General features: G+C 30.6%; 1 protein-coding gene, 1 long non-coding RNA gene and 2 pseudogenes across 2 annotated transcripts; all 4 read left to right on the top strand.

Moving 5' to 3' along the window:
- Positions 1–4,300: 4,300 nt before the first annotated feature.
- Positions 4,301–6,860, top strand: LOC131599919 (lactoylglutathione lyase GLX1-like). Its single transcript, XM_058872160.1, has 9 exons — positions 4,301–4,367; positions 4,467–4,556; positions 4,654–4,778; positions 5,388–5,452; positions 5,529–5,741; positions 5,976–6,023; positions 6,152–6,259; positions 6,352–6,504; positions 6,612–6,860. The coding sequence occupies exons 2-9, from the start codon at positions 4,471–4,473 to the stop codon at positions 6,663–6,665; spliced, it is 852 nt and encodes a 283-aa protein (XP_058728143.1). The 5' UTR covers positions 4,301–4,367; positions 4,467–4,470; the 3' UTR covers positions 6,666–6,860.
- A 1,559-nt stretch (positions 6,861–8,419) lies between these two features.
- LOC131626977 (uncharacterized) lies at positions 8,420–9,331 on the top strand. The gene is made up of 3 exons (XR_009291369.1): positions 8,420–8,619; positions 8,705–8,954; positions 9,104–9,331. It is a non-coding gene; the product is annotated as an uncharacterized LOC131626977 (long non-coding RNA).
- Positions 9,332–10,003: 672 nt separating this feature from the next.
- On the top strand, positions 10,004–11,221 carry LOC131599928 (uncharacterized; annotated as a pseudogene).
- Positions 11,222–14,664: 3,443 nt separating this feature from the next.
- LOC131599937 (uncharacterized) lies at positions 14,665–17,953 on the top strand (annotated as a pseudogene).
- The last annotated feature ends 2,961 nt before the right edge of the window (positions 17,954–20,914 follow it).

Below are 20,914 nucleotides of genomic sequence, written 5' to 3' on the forward strand. Positions count from 1 at the left end.
TTTTTTTACATAATTTTAAACTAACTTAATTATTTAGATTTAGAAGAATAATTAGGGTTGTCAACAAATTAGTATTTTCGTAATTAGTCTAATTAGTTCTAGGCTTTTGTTAAGTAATTTAATTTAGACTTTGGGATTTAATTAAGTCAACTAACTTATAATTAGGGTTTCTTTATTAAAATCAATTTCTAAAAACCTCAGAGCTATTTTCTTTAGTTATTAGGTTTTGACATTCTCCTAACCTTTAATGTTTATTTATTTGTTATTTATTACTTTTTTTTTAAATTTTAGAGATCATGTATAGGATACAAGGATTTTTTTTGTTGTTGTAATAGATTAAACTAGGATTTATTTTCCACATTCCCGTCTAATTATGTAACCCCCTCCCCAAAGCCCTGTAATAGTTAGGATTTTTATGCTTTTGCTTTTACTTTCTTGCAACATAAATATCTGCGTGTGTTAGTAAATTAGGGTGTGGAAAGAAGTTAACCTCGATTTAGATAACTAACTAAAAGATAAAATATTCTGAAACAACACACGTGATTGCTACACACACTCACCCCTAGGGTACGTCCCTCTTAGTTGCTTTCGAATATAAGGTCGTGTCCTTCGAATATAGAGGTACCCATTAGCAAAAGTCCCGACGATTAAAAATCATCGCAAAGATCATAAGTCCCTCGATGACCCTCGATGTTGCCAACGAATATATGATCTAGTCCCTCGAATGGTTGCCTACGAAACGATGATTGTCCCTTCGAATTTGCTAAAGGTACCTCTACCGTGTTGCCTTTAACGACCATAGATGACCCCTCGATGTCCCGTACACGTCCAATAAAAAGGAACTACCTACCCATAAATGGTATGGTTAGTCCTAGGAAATTTAAAAAGCATAGAAAAGACAAAGTATAGGGTAGTGCTCCTAGTTTGCTTGCTCAAAACAAAGAAATTGTTTTTCACACCTCTTTCAAAAACAAAGGCTACGCTTTTAAGCTAAAGTCCTTTTCTCTTCAAAAATCTCTTTTCCAAACAAGCAATAAACAAACTGAGCTAAACAAACTAAGAGCCCACAGAGATCTGTGGATGAAAAGGGTGCTTACACCTTCCCTTTTCATAACTTACCCCCGAGCCCGTTTCTTATAAAAAAGGTCTTTTTCTGTTCTTTTTACCTTTCCTGAAATTGGACAAAATAAAAGTCGGTGGCGACTCTTGCTCACCGCAACATTGGTTGCTTTAAAAAAATAAAAGTCACTTCACCGAGTTACAACGTGAAATATGAATTTCTTCATGGAGACTTAGATGAGGTGATATACATGCATTAACCTGGAGGATTCTTAAAAAAGGGAAGGAGAATAAGGTGTGAAAATTAAATAAGAGCTCGTATGGCCTTAAACAAGCACCAGGACAGTGGTACAAATGGTTTGAAAACTTCATGCACAAGGAAGGTTTCTATAATTGCAATGTCAATCACCGTTTCTTCTTCAAGATATGTCACTCTAGTTGCATCATTTTGCTACTTTATGTCGATGATATGTTAGTAGCATGTTTAAATATGGACGTGATCAAAAACTTGAAGATGCAGTTATCCAATGAGTTTGACATGAAGAACTTGGGTCCTGAAAACAAGATCCTTGGAATGAAAATCACAAGAAATAAGAGAAAAGCAATTTTACAATTATCTCAAGCAGATTACATCAATTGTGTTTTGAAAAGATTCAACATGAGCAACACCAAACCAGTTAACACATCTTTGGCAAACCAATTTAGTTTATCCAAGGAACAATCACCTCATACAGATGAGGGGAAAGAACTCGTGGCTAAGATTCCATATGGCTGATACATAGGAAGTCTGATGTATGCAATGATCTATATGAGGCCAAACATTGGCCTTGCAGTGGGAGTTGTCAGCGGGTTTAAGTCAAATCTTGGTAAAGTTCATTGGGAAGTAGTTAAGTAGATTTTGAAGTATCTACAAGGCACTACAGAGAAGTGTTTGTACTTCAGTAAAAGGGAATTTAAAGTAAAGGACTATGTATATGTAGACTTTGTAGGTGAGTTCGATCATTGAAGAAGTATTCCTGGCTATATATTCGCAGTTGGTACTACAACAGTTAGTTGGGTGTCGCATATACAAAATATTGTTGTTATATCCATTATAGAGGCTAGACATGTAACCGTAATTAAAGCCAGCAAAGAGTTTATATGGCTTTAAAGATTGTGACAAAGTTGTGTTTAATCCAGAAGCAAAGTGCCTTATATAGTGAGAATCAAAGCGCAATACATCTTACAAGGAATTCAATATTTCATTCAAGAACAAAACACATGCATCTTCACTATCACTTCATCAAATATCTTCTTGAGGATGGGGTATTAACATTGAAAAATATTGAAGGAAGAAAAAACCAAGAAGACATATTGAGAAAGGTAGTAACCATTGACAAACTAAAGTTATGCTCAACTTCAGTAGGCCTGCTAGAGTTACATACCTGAGAAGGTTGCTGCATGATTGATGTGTGAAGACCGATTCAAATCAGTCTTCAAGTGGGAGATTTCAAGTTAATAACAATACTAACTACCTATTGTGAAAGCAATATTAACCAAAAATAAGGTGTTTGCATAATACTTGTTATTTGTAAGGGACATTTAATGCTTTGTATGGAAGGCAAATGATGCTGCCGTGCATGAGTAACACTTATTATGGTGCATCCTTTGCAAGGAACACTTGGTGCTTTGCATGGAAGGAAAAGGATAAGTGTCTTCATGCATGTAAGGCACATTTCGCTTACTTCCCCTATAAATAGGTGTAACACAGTGGGAGAACTGACTTTTTTGTTTTGTATTTCGCAAAACATTGTAGTGGTTAGCAAAAGTCGCAACCGACTTTTATTTTATCCAAGTTTAGGAAAGGCAAAAAGAACAGGAAAGACCTTTTAAAAAGATTTTGAGTTCGGGGGGTAAGTTATGAAAAGGAAAGTGTTAACATCCTTTTCATCCGTAGTTATCTACGGGCTCTTAATTTGCTTAGCTCATTTAATTTTGTTTGAAAAGCGTAGTGTGTGTGTTTTGAAAGAAGTGCCAATAGTAAGGCAAAACTTCGCAATGATCCTTGTGTCGGTCCTCAAGGATGTATGCAAAGTGTTTTCTGAAATTTCGTTTGAAAAGAACAAGTGGTGTGAAAAAGCATTTATTTTTGTTGAGCAAGCAATTTAAGAGCCACTTACCCTAATGTTTGGTATTTCCTATACTTTACTACTTTCTTTAAGGGATATGACTAACCATATAATTTGTGGATAGGTAGTTCTATCTATTGGATGTTTAAGGGACATCGAAGGGTCGTCTATGGTCGTGGAAAGCAACATGGTAGAGGTACCTTTAGCAAATTTGAAGGGACGAATCATCATTTTTCGTAGACAACAATCGAGGGACGAGATCATGTATCCGTAGGCAACATCGAGGGTCATCGAGGGACTTATGATCGAGAGACTTTTGCTAATGGTACCCCTATATTCGAGAGACACGACCATTTTTTTCGTAAGGTAATCAAGAGGGGAGTACCCTAGAGGTGAGCGTGTGCGAGTGTGTTAAATTTGAGTATTATCTTTTTGGGTTAGTGATCTAAGTCAAAGTTTTAAGTTTTTCACACCCTAATTACTAACACATGCAGACATACAATTAATATAATGCAGGAAAATAAAGGCAAAAAATAGAAATCCTAACAATTACCGGACTTCGGGGAGGGGAGGAGTACATATAACCAAAATGGAGGTCTACATACATCAATTCTTATAATATAGTGCAGGAATAATATAAGAATTTTTTTAAAAAAAATTTATTGAATCATGTATTTAGACAGCATATAGTCCACATACATCAATTCTTTAATAAATTTAAAAACAATTTTTTCTTATATTACAAAAAGGTAAAACATGTCGGTCACTGTACGGGATTTGTAAGTTTATTAAGTGACACCGTTTAACCTGTAAATTATTTTATATAACATTTTAATAATTTAAATAACCCATTCTAAAGAGCAGAGTAGTGCCACCAAGCACAAACAAACAAACAAACAACTAATTGAAAAAAAAAAAAGTAAAAGTTAAGACAGTACGAAAATCCCATCCTATAGATAAGAATCGTGTGGATGTGCAAAAATGAGATATTTTAGAATTTCGTTTAATAAACCATATAAAATCATAAATATGAGACAATGACGTAGGAAACGTTTGACACGTTGAGTTATAAGATATGTTATTTTATTCAATAATGCCTTTTCATTTGATTATAAAATAGCAATAATAGAGGTACCTTTTTACCCACTCAAAATCGAATTCTCACAAACATTCCTCACTCTCACTCTTACTCTCTCATTGGTAAGTTTCTTTTTTATGTTTATTATGATTTATGAATGTGTTTTTGTTGTTGTGGTGGTCTTTACTTGCTTTCTTTAATCTCTTTACCTTGTGTTGCAGATCAATGGCTGACATTGACTGGCCAAAGAAGGATAACCGTCGATTGCTTCATGTTGTTTACCGTGTTGGTGACCTTGATCGCGCCATCAAGTAATTATTAAACTTTTTTTTTTGTTTAATTGCATGCTTAAATTAATTAATTAATTAAAATACCCTAATTTCTCGGATATTATGGTTTTTTTCTTAGGTTTTACACTCAAGCTCTGGGAATGAAGCTTTTGAGACAAAGAGATATTCCTGAGGAGAAATATGCTAACGCTTTTGTTGGATTTGGCGATGAAACATCACATTTTGCTATTGAATTAACTTACAGTATGTTTTTCTACTAGCATAATCCATATTTAAAGCTGGATTACATTAATTAATAGAATAAACTGTTTTAAATTTGGACCGTCAGATCCTAATCACACGTCAGATCTAGACATTTAACAATTTAAGTAAGGACTAAATATGATAATTTGTTTGAAATTATTAAAATATTAATTGAAATCTAGACTACAAGATCTAGACAATGCAAATGAGTGGAGTTATTATAAGAGAAAATTTATTTATCTATTTATTTATTTTAGATTTTTAGAATAGTGAATGTATCTCATCTATATATACGCCAGATACATTGAATATTTAATGAATTCAAAAAATTCATTTTCTTGTAAGACATCTAAAAGTATTGAGTATTATTTTTATCTAACTATTTAAGTATATGATCTTTTATCTAACTATTTAATAGTTAGATATTATTTTTATTTAACTATTTTTAGATTCATAGAATAATGAAATTATCTGGTCTATATATAGGTTAGATACATTAAATATTTAATGAATTTAAAAAGTAAATTTTCTTATAGGACATAGAAAAGTACTATTTTTTTAAGTTTTTCAATTCTTATAACTATTCAATTTTATGATCTTAATTGTTAGATTATGGAGTGACTTCTTATGATGTTGGAGATGGCTTTGGACATTTTGGAATTGCAACTCAAGATGTAAGACAGTTAGACATTCTGAATTCAAAAAAGCTTGTGCAGAGAATGGACATTGTAACATTGTTTCGATTTTTAGGTTTACAAATTGGTTGAGCACATTCGGGCTTTTGGTGGAAACATCACTAGGGAGGCTGGTCCAGTTCAGGGCGGAACAACTGTTATCGCCTTTGTGAAGGATCCCGATGGCTACACTTTTGCACTCATCCAAAGATCTGTATTTGTTGATCCTTTTGTTCAAATCTCGCTCCGCGTTGGTGATTTAGAACGCGACATTAAGTTTTATGAAAAGGTAACTAACTATCCAAAACATGTTGCATCTGTATCTGGTTTCTGTTTTATGCCGTGCTGCACAGGGTTTCTTTTTTGTGCATTTGATATGTGTCAAGAATTAGGGTTAATAGTTATAGCTTTTGCTTGTGATGTACAAAAGTAGAATCCGAGAACTGGATTTGACGCGTTACAGTTTAAACTAAATGTGGTTTATTAACCGAGGCTATGTTCTTATTGGATCATATTTGCATAGGCTTTGGGCTTGAAGGTGCTGAGGAAGAACGATAATCCTGAGAGTAAGGTGAAGTTTCCTCTAACCAGATACTGATACATCAGATTTTAAGAATCACAGGACACGACATAACTATAATACAAAACATTAATATAAAATTAACCTAAAAACACATGTTTATGTTGCATGTCCTACAGTACACTATTGCTGTTCTTGGATATAAAGGGGAGGAAGAGTCAACTGTGTTGGAGTTGACATATAACTACGGTGTTACCGAGTACTCTAAGGGAAATGGTTATGCACAGGTTAGTTGAGAACTTAAATTATACGACGTTCTTGAGGCCTAAACTAGTTTTCTGTATACCCTTTGAATTTGTTTCATCTATTTATAACACAGATTGCAATTGGTACTGATGACGTATACAAAAGCGCCGAGGTATTAAACCTAGTCACGCAAGAGCTTGGAGGGAAGATCACTCGGCAACCAGGACCGATTCCCGGCCTTAACACGAAAATTGTTTCGTTTGTTGACCCGGACGGATGGAAAACTGTAAGTTATTTTTATCCCCTTTTGTTTATATTGTGTAGGAGGAAGATGTAAAACTGTTGCATACTTTGCTGCCATAATAACTGCAGCATGATTATTTTTTATTGTAGGTGTTGGTTGACAATGAAGATTTCCTGAAGGAGCTAGAGAAGGCGCTGGAGTGAAAGAGAGAGCTAACAAGAAATAATAAGTATCAGTCCTAGGTAGTGGCACTAGGCTAATGCTTTTGTATGAATAAATAGTACTATGCAGTAATTGATTGGTGGTCATTATGTTTAATTTCATTTGGTTCTGTAATCTATTTTATGCACACTTGAGACCTCTTTTTCCATGCAATCTACTATTAATCTTCTGATTTATGATTTGTCACGTACTGAGTTTCTTTTAGCAATGTAACATCATCCCATCCCAATTTGGGGAATGAGATGAAAGTATCTATTCATTACCTCTTTCCATCTTGGGGGAGTTTGGAATATTGAAGCAAAAGTTTTTATTGGTTCGGGCATATTTGAACCGAATTGAAATCCAAACCAAACCATAGTGTATGGGTCAAATATTTTTTTAGTTAGGACAAAAACTGAACCAATTTAAAATTCCGAGAGCCCGTTAACCTGAACCAATCACAATTAATTCATATAATTTATATCATCGTTATCATGAAAATTAGTATTCAATTTCAAAAAAAAAAAAGTTAAACGTCATCTTTGACATTTATAATTTATATGGAGAAACAAAAAAAATTAGAGATTTATTGTACATTATTATGAAACAATAGTTGATGTGAATTAGATGTTTTTGAAAATATTTTTGCGCGTTTGTTTCTATCGTATCCGATCAATCCAATCCAATCTAACCGGTTGTTTCTTGGTTTGGTTTTGGCTTTATCACAAAAATGTGCAAATCTAATTCAAACTACTCCATATATTTTTTATCAGTTTAGACATCTGATTCTTTTAAAATTGAACTAAACCAACTTGCGAACACCCATTCTCTCAAAACTAAACTGGCTTGCGAGTTGCGAAGACCCTGATATTAAAGTGCTCTATTGACCCTGATATTAAAGTGCTCTATTGTTAAGGTTTATGCGCCATGCGTGTGTCAAATTGCGTTTAACCATATCAACTGACAAATACTTTATGCGGCAAATAACGTTTAATTAAGAAACGTTAATCAAACTCTGATTCTGATAAGATCCTTCATGTGGCAAATAGCGTTGAACCATATCATCTGTTGGACAAGAAGACATGTAGTATCTAGACACAATTCTATTATGAAACGTCCATATTCTAAAAGATAACATGTTTACAAGCAATTCAAGAGCTTCTATTGCCAAACTTTCACATGATTGTCTATTGCTCACTCACTCTGATTGTTTATGTTTAATAATATCAAAAGCAAATGCAACAGAACTTGAGAAGATATTTTGTGGTACACAAGTAACAAATCATACAACAAAAATCATAAATATGCTCTATTTAAGTACAAACAATGTTTAAACGTGACAAATTTAGGAAACTTTATTTAACTAAAGTTTAATCGTGAAAAAATTTAGACCTGATGCGATAATTCACCTTACACGTCCTTAAAAACGGCTCTGATGCTCAATATTTGCAACAATATTGTGTCTCCAGAAGCACTACAAATAATACACCACACTCAGCATTTCAAATTAGCAATTCACTGAGAAGTAATTCAAGAGAAACCTACGAACAAATGATTTTGACAAACCAAGTGAAAGTTTTCGATAAAACTCTGTCCTTTCTTTGTTATGCTTTGAATGTGGTTAAAGGGTTTCAAAACTCAAATGCATGGACCTTTAGGGAGACATTCGAAAGCAGGTGGAGTTAAAGATGGTTGAAGAATCATTCTTGTGAGCTGTTAGACTATCAAAGCAGCAAAAATTGAGAAGGAAAATGGAGGAGCAGGATGAGTTGCAGCAAGTCCTTGAACTCTAAGAAAGGAGGTTGAATAGTCCGCAGCTTTCGGACTTGGAGAATATTCTGATCCACCACCAGCGCAGTCTCTCGGTTGGGGCTCCTTTTTCTTTTTCCTCATCAACGATTTCCCATGTTAACCATGCAGGTCTTTCTCTCGATAATATTCAAGAAGAAATTATTGGTTAGTCAATTTACAATAGTCTATCACGTAATTCTAACGAACACAATTACATGCAATTTACTTTGTTAATACTTTACCATTGTAGGCTACGGTGTCAGCCTCACTTCTTTCGGTTCTTTCGGTGATGCTTCTAAGCAGAAGCTGCATCAGCTACAAAAAGAAGCTGATCCATCTCGCTTTGATTATGTTTTCAAGTCTCGGCCTCGGGTATGCTATTCAGGAAAAAGTAATGCTGGCTGTCATAGTATACAGAACCCAACTCTCATGGACATTGCAGTCCTTATTGCTCTTCCACAATTGCTAATATTGATGCTTTTGATGTGAACTTCTCATTGGTATGCGATAATAGGCCTTTGGGATGGTTCCCATTTCAAACTATTTATGACATTTAAATTAATGTGTTGTAAATATTTATACCTTCATGATTATTTATCATCATATTTTTAGTTAAAATTTATTTATCGTTTGTTTGGTGGTGCTGCAGAAATTTTTATCAGTCAAGTAAAGTGAACATAGTCGCAGAGTCTGCGGGGTTTTACCGAGATTATGGGTGCTGTTTCGTGGTCGATTTCCCTCGCACTTAGTATTGAAATTGGTGGTGCTTGGTGGTGTTTGTTTATCAATTATTATAGTTCTTATAGTTGGGTTAAGATTCAGTGTTGTTGGTAATTGTTGTAGCATAGGTATTGGTAAAGATTCAGTGAACTTATATACTGTTGACTACTAGAAAAAGTTGAAATAGCCACGGAAATTTTAAAATAATGTCATTATCTGAAGAAATTGATGTGATGTATAAAGATATAAATAACACAATGAATGAAATAAATAAAAATATTATACTATTAATAGAAAATACCAATAAAATTGCAGATTATACCTTTAATAAAATAAAAAATGGTCTTAATGAAATAAATAATATACATGAAACCCTTGATGAAATTAATAGAGATAAAGAAATTGATGAAGATATAAATATTCAAAAAATTAGGAAAATTCTTTATCAATTAGAAACCTTGTTAAAACATGAAGAAAGTAATAGAAGTATAACAATAAAAGATTTAGAAGAAATATTAGTTAGAACAAAAGAAGTAAACCAACTAAAAGTAGTTAAACAAGAACCTATAACTACATTTATGTTAATAAATCCATCATCTTCATGGAGGGGATAAAAACTGAATACATAGAAGCATTAAGAAGATCTAATGATATTGAAGAAATTAGACAATTGATGGAACAACTACAAATAATAGAAGAAGAAAATAAACAAGTAGAAAAAATAGGAAAAATAGAAACTAAGGAAGAGAATGAAGAAGTAATATTAAATTATAATTCTTCAGAAATAGGATCTGAATTAGGATCTCAATCAGATATAGACGAAATATTTATGGAAAAAGGAGAAATAAGTAATTCTAAACAAAAAAGAAAACGTGAAGAGAGTTGGAATCCTCATAGTTCTTGGGAAAACTATGAAAATGAAACTATGAATAAAAAAGGTTATGCAAAGGCCAGTGGAAAATGGACAAAAGTTGCGGAAGAATTTAAACCTTATTATGAAGAAACTAAATCTAAAAAATTATTAAACTTAGACTGTGTAAGAAATCCAGAGGATATACTACAAAGGTGGTCTAATGATATGATTATGCTTATAGCAACCGATGAAAAATTTTCTAAGATAAACCTAATGGATGTCAAGAATTTAATAGCTTATAGAACAACATGAAATGTGCTGAAATTCTTAACAAGTATTAGTGATGAAACATGGAATCAATATATAGGAATGGTAGAAAATAATAATCAACAATTCGCTAAACTAATAATGGAATTAATATACAAAGAATTCATAGGCTACAATACTCTTGAACATAAAACAGAAGTAAATAGACTTTTGCGAGAAAAGGCAGAAATTCATCTAATTAATATGCAGATATGTAATATGTGTGAAATAGATAGTTTCATTTGTGAGTATAAAAAATACTATTATGAATTAGATAATGAGACTAGGGAAATATATAGAGGAGTCTTTATATCCAAGTTACCATACCCACTTAGTGCAAAAATAAGAGATATATGGAAATCCCAACCAATTGAATTAGGTGATAGCTTAGGAGGAATTATTCAAATTTTATATAATGAATTAAGACGGAAATGTATAAAGAGTACAAGAGCTAAACAATTAAATAGAGGTAGGACCTCACTTTGTTGTGATATACCAGAGATAGAGCAACCAGGAAATTATGGTTGTAATCAACGAAGTAGGAAAATTTATAAAAGAAAACATAAATTAAGAAAAACTTATCCAAGAAAAAAGGCCTATAAAAATACTAGAAGAAAGTATTTTAGAAAGAGAAAACAGACACCTAAAAAATATTGTCCAAAAGGAAAAAAGAAATGCGTATGTTGGATATGCAATGTAGAAGGTCATTATGCCAATGAATGTCCAACAAAGAAAGAAAAAGATGTTAAAGAAAAATCAAAACTAATAAAGAAAGTATATAAAATATATAATTTAGAACCATTAGAAGATGAATTAAGTGATTCTGATTGTAGTGTATATGAATATATAGAGGATGAATTATCTTCAGAAGAAACAGAATCTGAATAGTACATATATCAAAATTAAAATTGAAAAAGAAAACAAAGAAACTGAAGCCTATATAGATACAGGAGCAAGTATTTGTATAGCAACCAAAACATTATTTAGTAAATGGAAAAGATTAGAAAAACCATTAAAGATTCAAATAGCAGATGGCTCAATACACCCACTAAATTGGGTAGCTACAAGAATTACTTTAAATATTGAAAATAAATTATTCATAGTACCTACAATATATCAACAAGAAACAGGGTTAGATATAATAATAGGAAATAATTTCTTACGATTATATGCACCCTTTTGCCAATACTTAGAGTATATATCGATTAAGGCTCCATATATTAAAGGAAAACAACTAAAAGAAATTATAGATATCCCTATTATTCATTCTTCACAAACAATTTATTCAAGAAAACAATCAGAGCTCTCCAGACTAAAACGTGGTGAAATTATAGATTTAGTTTGTAGAAAAATGCGTTATGCATTAATTAATTTAGAACCGGGAAGAAAAATCCCAATACATATTGAAGAACTATTAGATAAAGTGTGTAGTGAAAACCCACTAGATCCTAAAATTAATAATAAAAATATGGAACTAGTTGAATTGAAACTAAAAGATCCAACAAAAGAAATCAAATGTAAACCTATGATATACACAAAACAAGATAGAGATGAATTTGCTGAAGATATTAAGCAAATGTGTGAGAAAGGATTAATAAGACCATCAAAAAGTAAACATTCAGCACCAGCGTTTTATGTTGAAAATCATAATGAGATTAAAAGAGGAAAGAGAAGGATGGTAATTAATTATAAACAAATAAATGATGCTATGGAAGGAGATGCGTATTTTCTTCCAAGAAAGGATTTAATTATTGAAAGAGTTAGAAATATGAACTGGTTTAGTACTTTTGATTGTAAATCTGGATTTTATCAAATAAGATTATCAGAAGAATCTAAAGCTTTAACAGCATTTAGTTGTCCTCAAGGTCAATATGAATGGAATGTTCTTCCAATGGGAATGAAACAATCACCAGGTATTTTCCAACGCAGGATGGATTCTATTCTTAAAGAATTCAAAGATTTTTGTCTTATTTATATTGATGATATATTAGTTTTTTCAAATAAGGATCTAGATGATCACTTTAAAAAAGTAGAATTAGTACTTAATAGGTGTTTAGAACATGGAGTAGTATTAAGTAAGAAAAAAGCTGTAGTAGCTCAAAATAAAATCAATTACTTAGGATTAGAAATTGAAAAAGGGAAAATAATAATGCAAAAACATGTATTAGAAAAACTTCAAAATTTTCCCACTAAACTAAAAGACAAAAAGGAATTACAAAGATTTCTTGGATTACTAACATATATTTCAAATGAAGGTTTTATTAAAAATCTTGCAGCTGAAAGAAAATTACTTCAACAAAAACTTAAGAAGGATGCTATTTGGTCATGGACCGAAGAAGACGAAATACTTATTACTAAATTGAAATATTTATGTCAAGATCTTCCTGAATTATATCATCCATCAGATGATGATCTAATTATTATTGAAACTGACGCATCAAATGAATGTTGGGGAGGTGTTATGAAGGCTAAGCCCCCTGGCCAAAAGAAAGAATTACTATGCAGATATATGCCTGGAACCTTTTCAGACAGTGAAATTAATTATCCTACTCATGAAAAAGAAACATTAGCATTAATTCGGATGTTAGAAAAACATCGAATTTATGTTCTTGATAAAGAATTTATTGTTAGAACCGATCCTACTTATGTTGCAGGTTTCAAAAATATTAATCATAAAGGAACTTACAAGCAAGGCAGGCTTATAAGATGGCAGATGAAATTAGCCGAATATAATTATTCAATTACTCACATTAAGGGCGAAAAGAACGTACTTGCAGACATACTTTCAAGAGAATGGAACGAATCTCAGAAGAAATTTTGAAACAACAATTGGAGTTAAAAGAAGCACTAAGAATTCACAAAATAAAAGAGCAAGAACTGATTGGAAAGGAAGTGGAATTAATCGATAAGGAAATAGAAATTTTAAAATCTCAACTTAAGATGAAGAATCCACTTGAAGAGATTAAATTAAAAGAACCTAAGAAATGGTATGTAGTATTTAACGGACCATTTCCAGGAATTTACGATGAATGGTATAAAGCAGCCCCTCACTGTACAAAAATCTCAGGAGTTACTTATAAAGGGTATGCCACCAAAGAAGAAGCTGAAAAAGCAATGAATGATCATAGAGAATCAGAAAAATCAAGAAAAGAGATTTATCTTGGCCCAAGAACTTTTTCAGAAACAACAAAGAATAATGCACCAGAAAGAACATCTATGAAAATCTTAGGAAGAATTCCTTCTTCCCTGGATAATTTGCCAATTATGTCTCGAAAAGAGCATGAAAATCAGGTTAAATTCTCTGAAGAAAAATTTAAGCAGAATTTAAAAAGACTTACTTACTGGACCGAGAAAGAAAATACTAATTGTTTCTATATGGTGGATAGAAAGCTTTTTGGAGTAAAAGCTATAATTACACCAGGAGCATCCCAGTTACTAACATTTAATATGTTCCAATTTGGACTTATTGAATGCCTTTATTTAAGTAAAAATCTGGAAGAAATTAATCTTTTCCCATATAATTTTAAAGAATCAGTCCAGAATTTTAAAAAGAATATTGCTGGAGAAAGAAATATTTATTTAAAATTTTATTCAGCCTATCCAGATTTTACAACGAATCAACCAGCCAAGCACTTTGCCTTCATTGGAGTAAGCAATAATCAATTTCCTTTAAGAGATGACTCAAAAGAAGAAATGTATGATGATGATCACTTAAATATAATTTTATCCAATCAACTTTCAAGCATATTCTTTCAATGTCAAGCTATTGGAAAGAATTCATGTATGAAAGTATTGTACAAAGCACCTAATCTCCTACTACTAAGCAAGACAAGTGGAAAGGTACTAAAGGATAGAGATATCCATCTATTGACTTCTTTTGAGCTACCATTCTATGCATTTGATAAGGAGACAATGAATTATAAGTCATGTGTACTTAAGGAGTTATGTTCAAGTATAAAAAAGAGTGAAAATCATGCATGTGAAAGATGTTTCCAAGAAAAAGATGTCGTGGAAGTAACTAAGTGTCTAGAAAAGTCCATGTGTCTTAAGGATGATGACAAGGATGAAGCAATAATGGAGTCATGAAGATGAGGATAAAGGAAAGCAATAATAGAGTCATGAAGATGAGGATAAGGGGAAGTAATAATAGAGTCATGAAGTAGATAAAAAGTAAAGTCATTTGTCATGTAATGTTAAAGTGTCTTAAATAAGTAGTACTATAGATGAATAGTACTATGCATTATTGTGAATAGAAAATAATATTATAATGTGTGTTTAGGGCTATAAATAAGGGCTTCTACCATGGGAAGAAGCAAGTTGTAGAAAACAACCTTTGTGTAAGTTTCTCTTTAGAAACATATGCTAATCCTTGTAGGATTTAGCTTGGCACCTTTTGTGTGCATTGTTGTAACATAAACTTATATTAATAAAACCATGTTTCTACTTATTCAAGACTCATTCAATTAAATTACACAACATATATATCTATTAATCAACTATCTCACATAAACTTACGGAAGCAGCGGTGGACCAAAATTTCAGAAGAAATCATGATCAGGTATAATTTCTTTATTTACTTACTTTTATTAAGTGTTATAATTTTCTTATATGTCTAGCATAAAAAAATGGATAAAGAAATAGTAAATGATATAGAACATTTACATATTACTGAAGAAGATGGAAATTACGAAGGAAGTATTTTAATAGATCCAACCCTATTTCAAAAAATACAAAAGGAAGACTTAGATTTAACTAAGGATGCAAATATGAAGGGAAAAGATAGAATTGGAGGAATAATGAAAAGATTTAACCAAAAGGATAATATTATATATTATGGTAAAATAATTAATGAAACACCAACTGATATAGCAGATGCCCAAGGACATACCTATATACAATTATTAAATAAAAAGAAACTTATGGAACTCAAGAAAAATATAAAGAAAGATGAACATAGAAATAAGATAGGATATATTCATATAGGAGCAGTGCAAGTATTAATCAAAGCAACTTTTCAGGAAGGAATAAATTCTCCAGTAGAACTAATATTAAAAGATGATAGAATTACAGACCCAGTAGATAAAATACTTGGAGTAGTAGAAGGAAATTTAGCTTATGGTAAACTAAAATTTGAAATACATCCAAATATTGGAATACCTTTAAATACTCAAAGATTAGAGCAAACTCTAACTCTTGAACACAAATTCCTTAGAGGAAATTTAATGAGATCAGGAGATAAAATATTTTCAATCACTTATTGTGTTAATTATGCATTAACTAATTCTCACCATAGTATTACCTTTAGAAATAATAATAGAATTGATATTCCAAGTCTTTTTGAAGATATAGGAAAAATTTATTATCCAAAGAAAAATGAAATAACTGAGCTAGGAACTTTTATGAATAAATCAAAGTTTTTAGAGTTAAGAAAAAATCAAATACCAAAACCACTTAGATTTTATGAACCTGAAAATATTGAAGAAAGTGATATTGATAAACTCTCAAACCAAGTAAAGGACTTAACAACATATTTAAAAAATAGATTATAAATTTAAACAAAATGAGTATTGCTGAATTTAGTATAAAAGAAAAAGAAAAAGAAATAGTTATAAAAATAAAAGAAATAGATATAACTTATTTTGATAATATTGAAAATAAAGAGAAAGATTTTTATGAAAAATTAAGATGTATTTGGAAATTTACTTTACCAAATGACTTAAAAACAAAAATATGTAAAGAATATGGAAAATTATGTGCACAAGCTATACTTTTTGAAAATGAAATAGATTATGCACTAGAAATTGATATAAATTATATTTTATTAGTTGAAAGTTTTTATGATGATGAATTTATAATAGACTTAGCTTTAATAGAAAATGATGAAATTTGGGACTATTTTAATGATGACTAAGCTAATAAAAATAAATTATAAAATTATTTCAATAAATAATGAGGTATCATTTTTGGTATCAGAGCACTAAGATTCAAATTAATTAAATTAAAAAAAAATTAACTAGAAAATGAGTATAGTTAATGAAAATTTACGAATTATAGAACTTAATAGTTTAATTAAAAGAACAAGAGGTCACATAAAAATATTATATGATAGACTAGATTATTATTTAATAATAGGAGTTGATTTTGAAATTGAAAGAATTACAAAACACCTTTTAGAATATGAAAATAAATTAGATTTTTATAAAGCAAGGTTAAAAGAATTAAATGAATATAAAAATATCCGTCACTGAGATTTGCGACCAAGGAATTAGAGACCAAAGTTAAAATTCGGTCGGTAAAAACCGTCACTATCATGACTTATTTTAGCTGTGGTTTTATGCGAACTACAAATTTTTTATTTTGAATTTTCTGTTAGGCTTATGCTTCAAGCAAATTTATTTTTTGGTTTAGATTCCAGTAAGTGTTTACTTTACTTACGACTATATACAAAGTTGTAGACATGAAGGTTGAAGTAGTGTATAAATTTACAAATAAGCATAACAACACGGGAATATTATATAAATCGCATAGTTAATCAAATTTTGCAGGACTGCAAAGGCAGGTTTTCATGCTGTTAGGTACAAGGCATTTGGAAAATTGTGTTACGTCATTGGTGCATTGCAAGCCTTCATGGGACATCAAAATCAAGATCTGAGAATCAAGGTCTGTATTAGTTTTTTACCCTTGCCATGAAAGGTAATAGTAAATTGTCTCTATCTGTCATGTATAAGTTCAGCTCTTCTATAGAATTTATGTAAGTGCACTAGAAGTGTCACACAAGTTTTATATTAAATGAAAAAATGTGGATCAACAAAGGCAAATGGGTTACATTTTCTCAAGTGACAGCTATTTGCACCAGTAATGCAAAACACTTTGGCGGTGGCATGAAAATTGTGCCGAACGCTGATCCTTTCACAGGAAATTTAGAGGTGAAATGTCTTTTTAAAGGATCTCAGCGATGAAGATTATAATCTATTTTTAGTGATCTGTTAGCTAAACCTATTCCTAAACTCCTACTCATCTTCTATTGAAGTTTGTAGTTTCACATAAATTCTGTAGGTTGTGATTCTTCAGGACTTCAAGTGGTATGATATGTCCTCAAGATACATAAACTTTACAATGGGACACATCTCTCGGTTAAAAATGTATCTACAATAAGGTATCATCTTTTTCAAAGGAAACATACCTATAATCTCCTTGATGAATGTTTATTATTTCGATGACCCGGTTTGCATAAGGTTTGTGGTTATACTCATTTGGAGTGATATTTGTATCATAGTGTACTTTCTATTGAGGTGGAGGACATATCGGGCAAGGGTGGCATCTATATTCAATCTGACGGAGAGCATTTGGGATTCATTCCAAAAAAGATCTCTATTCTTTCTGCTGCCATTGAGATGATATTTTGATCCTTCTAGAGTATAATGGATTCAACGAGAAAGAAATGATGTTGTTCATGCCTTGTAATTTGTTCCATTTAAATAGAGGAGGATTATTTCGTTTAGATTGCTTAAGCATTAGAGTAGGCTTCTTACATCATTTTATTGTAGCCTTTAGGGTGAGCAGCTGAGAAGTCATAAATTTGACAGTAAATAAGAGTATCAGAGTAGGCTTCTTACATCAGTTCATGCCTTGTGCTTTATTTCTTTTCCGTTCAATTAGCTCTATATTGGCTTTTGGTAGTAATTCTTTCTTTTCCGTTCTATTAGCTCTATTGGCTTTTGGTAGTAATTCTGATAAACACTGGTTTGTTTTCTAATAGAATATAGCAATTAGTTGTCTTCAGCAAAAATGTGTGTTTAACAGTAAATAAGGAGCATGAATCAATATTTTGTGCAACTATGGTATGCTGACCATAATTATAGGACATTTGAAAAGTGTAATAATAGAAAGGAATCATGTGCTCGTATAAAGGAAAATATAGCTTCTAAACTTATTAGGGCTCCTCTTAAAGAGTAAGAAATATTAAGTTAAATATTTTTTATTTATTTTAAAATATACATTTTTTTTAATTGAATTTAAATATTTCTAAAGTTTAGATTGTTTCGATTAAGTGATAGTATAAAAATACTTCTTCAACGTGTAAATGTGTGTAGGTGTCCATCTTTTAATAAATGATTTGTTTTTAAATTATTAATGTTTCTAATGTTTTTTAAATTATTTTTAATTTTAAGATACAAAATTAGTTGAGCTAATTTATGAAAAATTAAAATATATATTATTGATGTAAAACAATTTTGTTTTTATTTTAAAAATAAGTTTTTATTTTAAAATTAATAATTTATTTTAGTAAAACAATTTTCTTTTCTAATTTATACTTTTATTACATTTTAAAAATAACATATCAATACTCGTGTGAATGCACGGGTAATCATACCAATACGAACCCATTGGTTATTATATTTTTTTACAATTACAAAAAATAAATACAATATATGAACCCAAACACGAGAAAAATTAATTGTTTATAAATTATTTATGTTTCTAATATTTTTATTTTGAATTTTTTTAATTAAAAATATTATATTTTGTAAGATAATATATAAAAAATTAAAATTTATATTACTGATGCAAAACAATTTTGTTAAAACAATTTTGTTTTTATTTTGAAAATGTATTTTTAAAAATAATAAACTATTTTATTTTTTTATATACATTTTGATAACAAAATGCGCGTATCGCGCCAGTATTCGTGCGGACGTACGGGTAACACATCAGTATGGTGTGAATGACGAATAATCATAACAAATTTTGTGTGAACGTATGCAGGGTAACACACCAGTACCTTGTGAACGCACGAGTAATTATACCAATATCTGTGCGAACGCACGGGTTATTATGATAAGATATGAAGCATTTTATAAATTAAATTAAATTTTACCTAATAAAATATTTTTCCGGAGGATTCTGTTAGATTAAACTACAATTTTAAATGATTTTTTAATGATATTAAACAAATTTTGAATATTAACGGAAACACGAAGTTATTGATCAAAATAATAAATATTAACGGGAACACGGAGTTATTGACAAAATATTGAATATTAACGAGAACACAAAATCACTGATAAATTTTTTGAATATTAACAGAAACATTAAGTCTACGTCAATTTTTTTGAATATTAACGGGAATAAATTTGGAATATTAACGGGAACACGAAGTTATTAATTAAAATAGTGAATATTAACGGGTACACAGAGTTACTGATCAAAATAATGAATATTAATGGAAACATGAAGTTATTGATTAAAATATTAAATGGAACATGAAGTTACTAAATAAAATATTGAATATTAACAAGAACATGAATTACTGATCAAAATATTGAATATTAACGGTAACCTAAAATTATAGATCAAAATATTAAACATTAACGGGAACATGAAGTTTATTGATCAATTGATTAAAATATCTTTTTTCTATAAAAAATTACAATATTGAACAAAATGCGGGAACATGAAGTTACTGATCAAAATATTAAATATTAACGGGAACATGAAGTTATCAAATAAAATATTCAATATTAACGATACCTAAACAAAAATAATATTTTGATACGGGAACATAAAGTTATTCATCAAAATATTAATTATTAACGGGACATGAAGTAACTGATCAAAATATTTTTTTATTAATTACATTCAATTATTATTTTTTCACGGATAACCAAATATTTTTTTTATTAAAAAATATATATCTGAAACAAATGCGCGCCCCGTACCAGAACCCGTGCGAACGCACGGGTTTCTTACTAGTTTCAAATTAGCAATTCACTGAGAAATAATTCAAGAGAAACCTACGAACAAATGATTTTGACAAACCAAGTGAAAGTTTTCGATAAAACTCTGTCCTTTCTTTGTTATGCTTTGAATGTGGTTAAAGGGTTTCAAAATTCAAATGCATGGACCTTTAGGGAGACATTCGAAAGCAGGTGGAGTTAAAGATGGTTGAAGAATCATTCTTGTGAGCTGTTAGACTATCAAAGCAGCAAAAATTGGTTGTAAAATTGGTTGCCTTTCAAAGGACTTTCACCAACATTGAATGCAAGTTAAGAAAGTATTTATATGGGTTAAGAAAATCACCACAGGCATGGTATGGAAGATTCTCTAAAGTTACGATAGATTTGGGCTTCAAACAAAGTCAAGAAGGTCATACTCTAATTATCTAACATTCTAAAATTTGGGGAGTAACTGAGTTATTGGTGTGTCGATGATATTAGTCACAGGTAATGATGAGGAAGGAAAACAACAGTTGTGTAAACACTTAGCCAAAGAATTTGAGATTAAGACCTTGGAAAAATTGAAATACTTTTTGAGAATTAAAGCTACCCACTCTAAAAAAAAAAGGAATTTTCATATCTCAGCATAAATACATTACAGATTTTGTACAAGAGATTGGCAAGACAACATATGCAAGTCTGCAAATACATCAATTGATCCAAGTGCGAAGTTAGAAAACACAAAAGAAGATATTTTGGTTGATATGAAAATGTAGCAGAGATTAGTTAGAAAACCTATATACTTCTCATATACTAGACCCGATGTCCGATGTTGCTTTTATTATTAGCTTAGTCTGCTAATTCA

The sequence above is a fragment of the Vicia villosa genome, linkage group LG1 (genome assembly GCF_029867415.1).
Source record: "Vicia villosa cultivar HV-30 ecotype Madison, WI linkage group LG1, Vvil1.0, whole genome shotgun sequence".
Classification (NCBI taxonomy): Eukaryota; Viridiplantae; Streptophyta; class Magnoliopsida; order Fabales; family Fabaceae; genus Vicia; species Vicia villosa.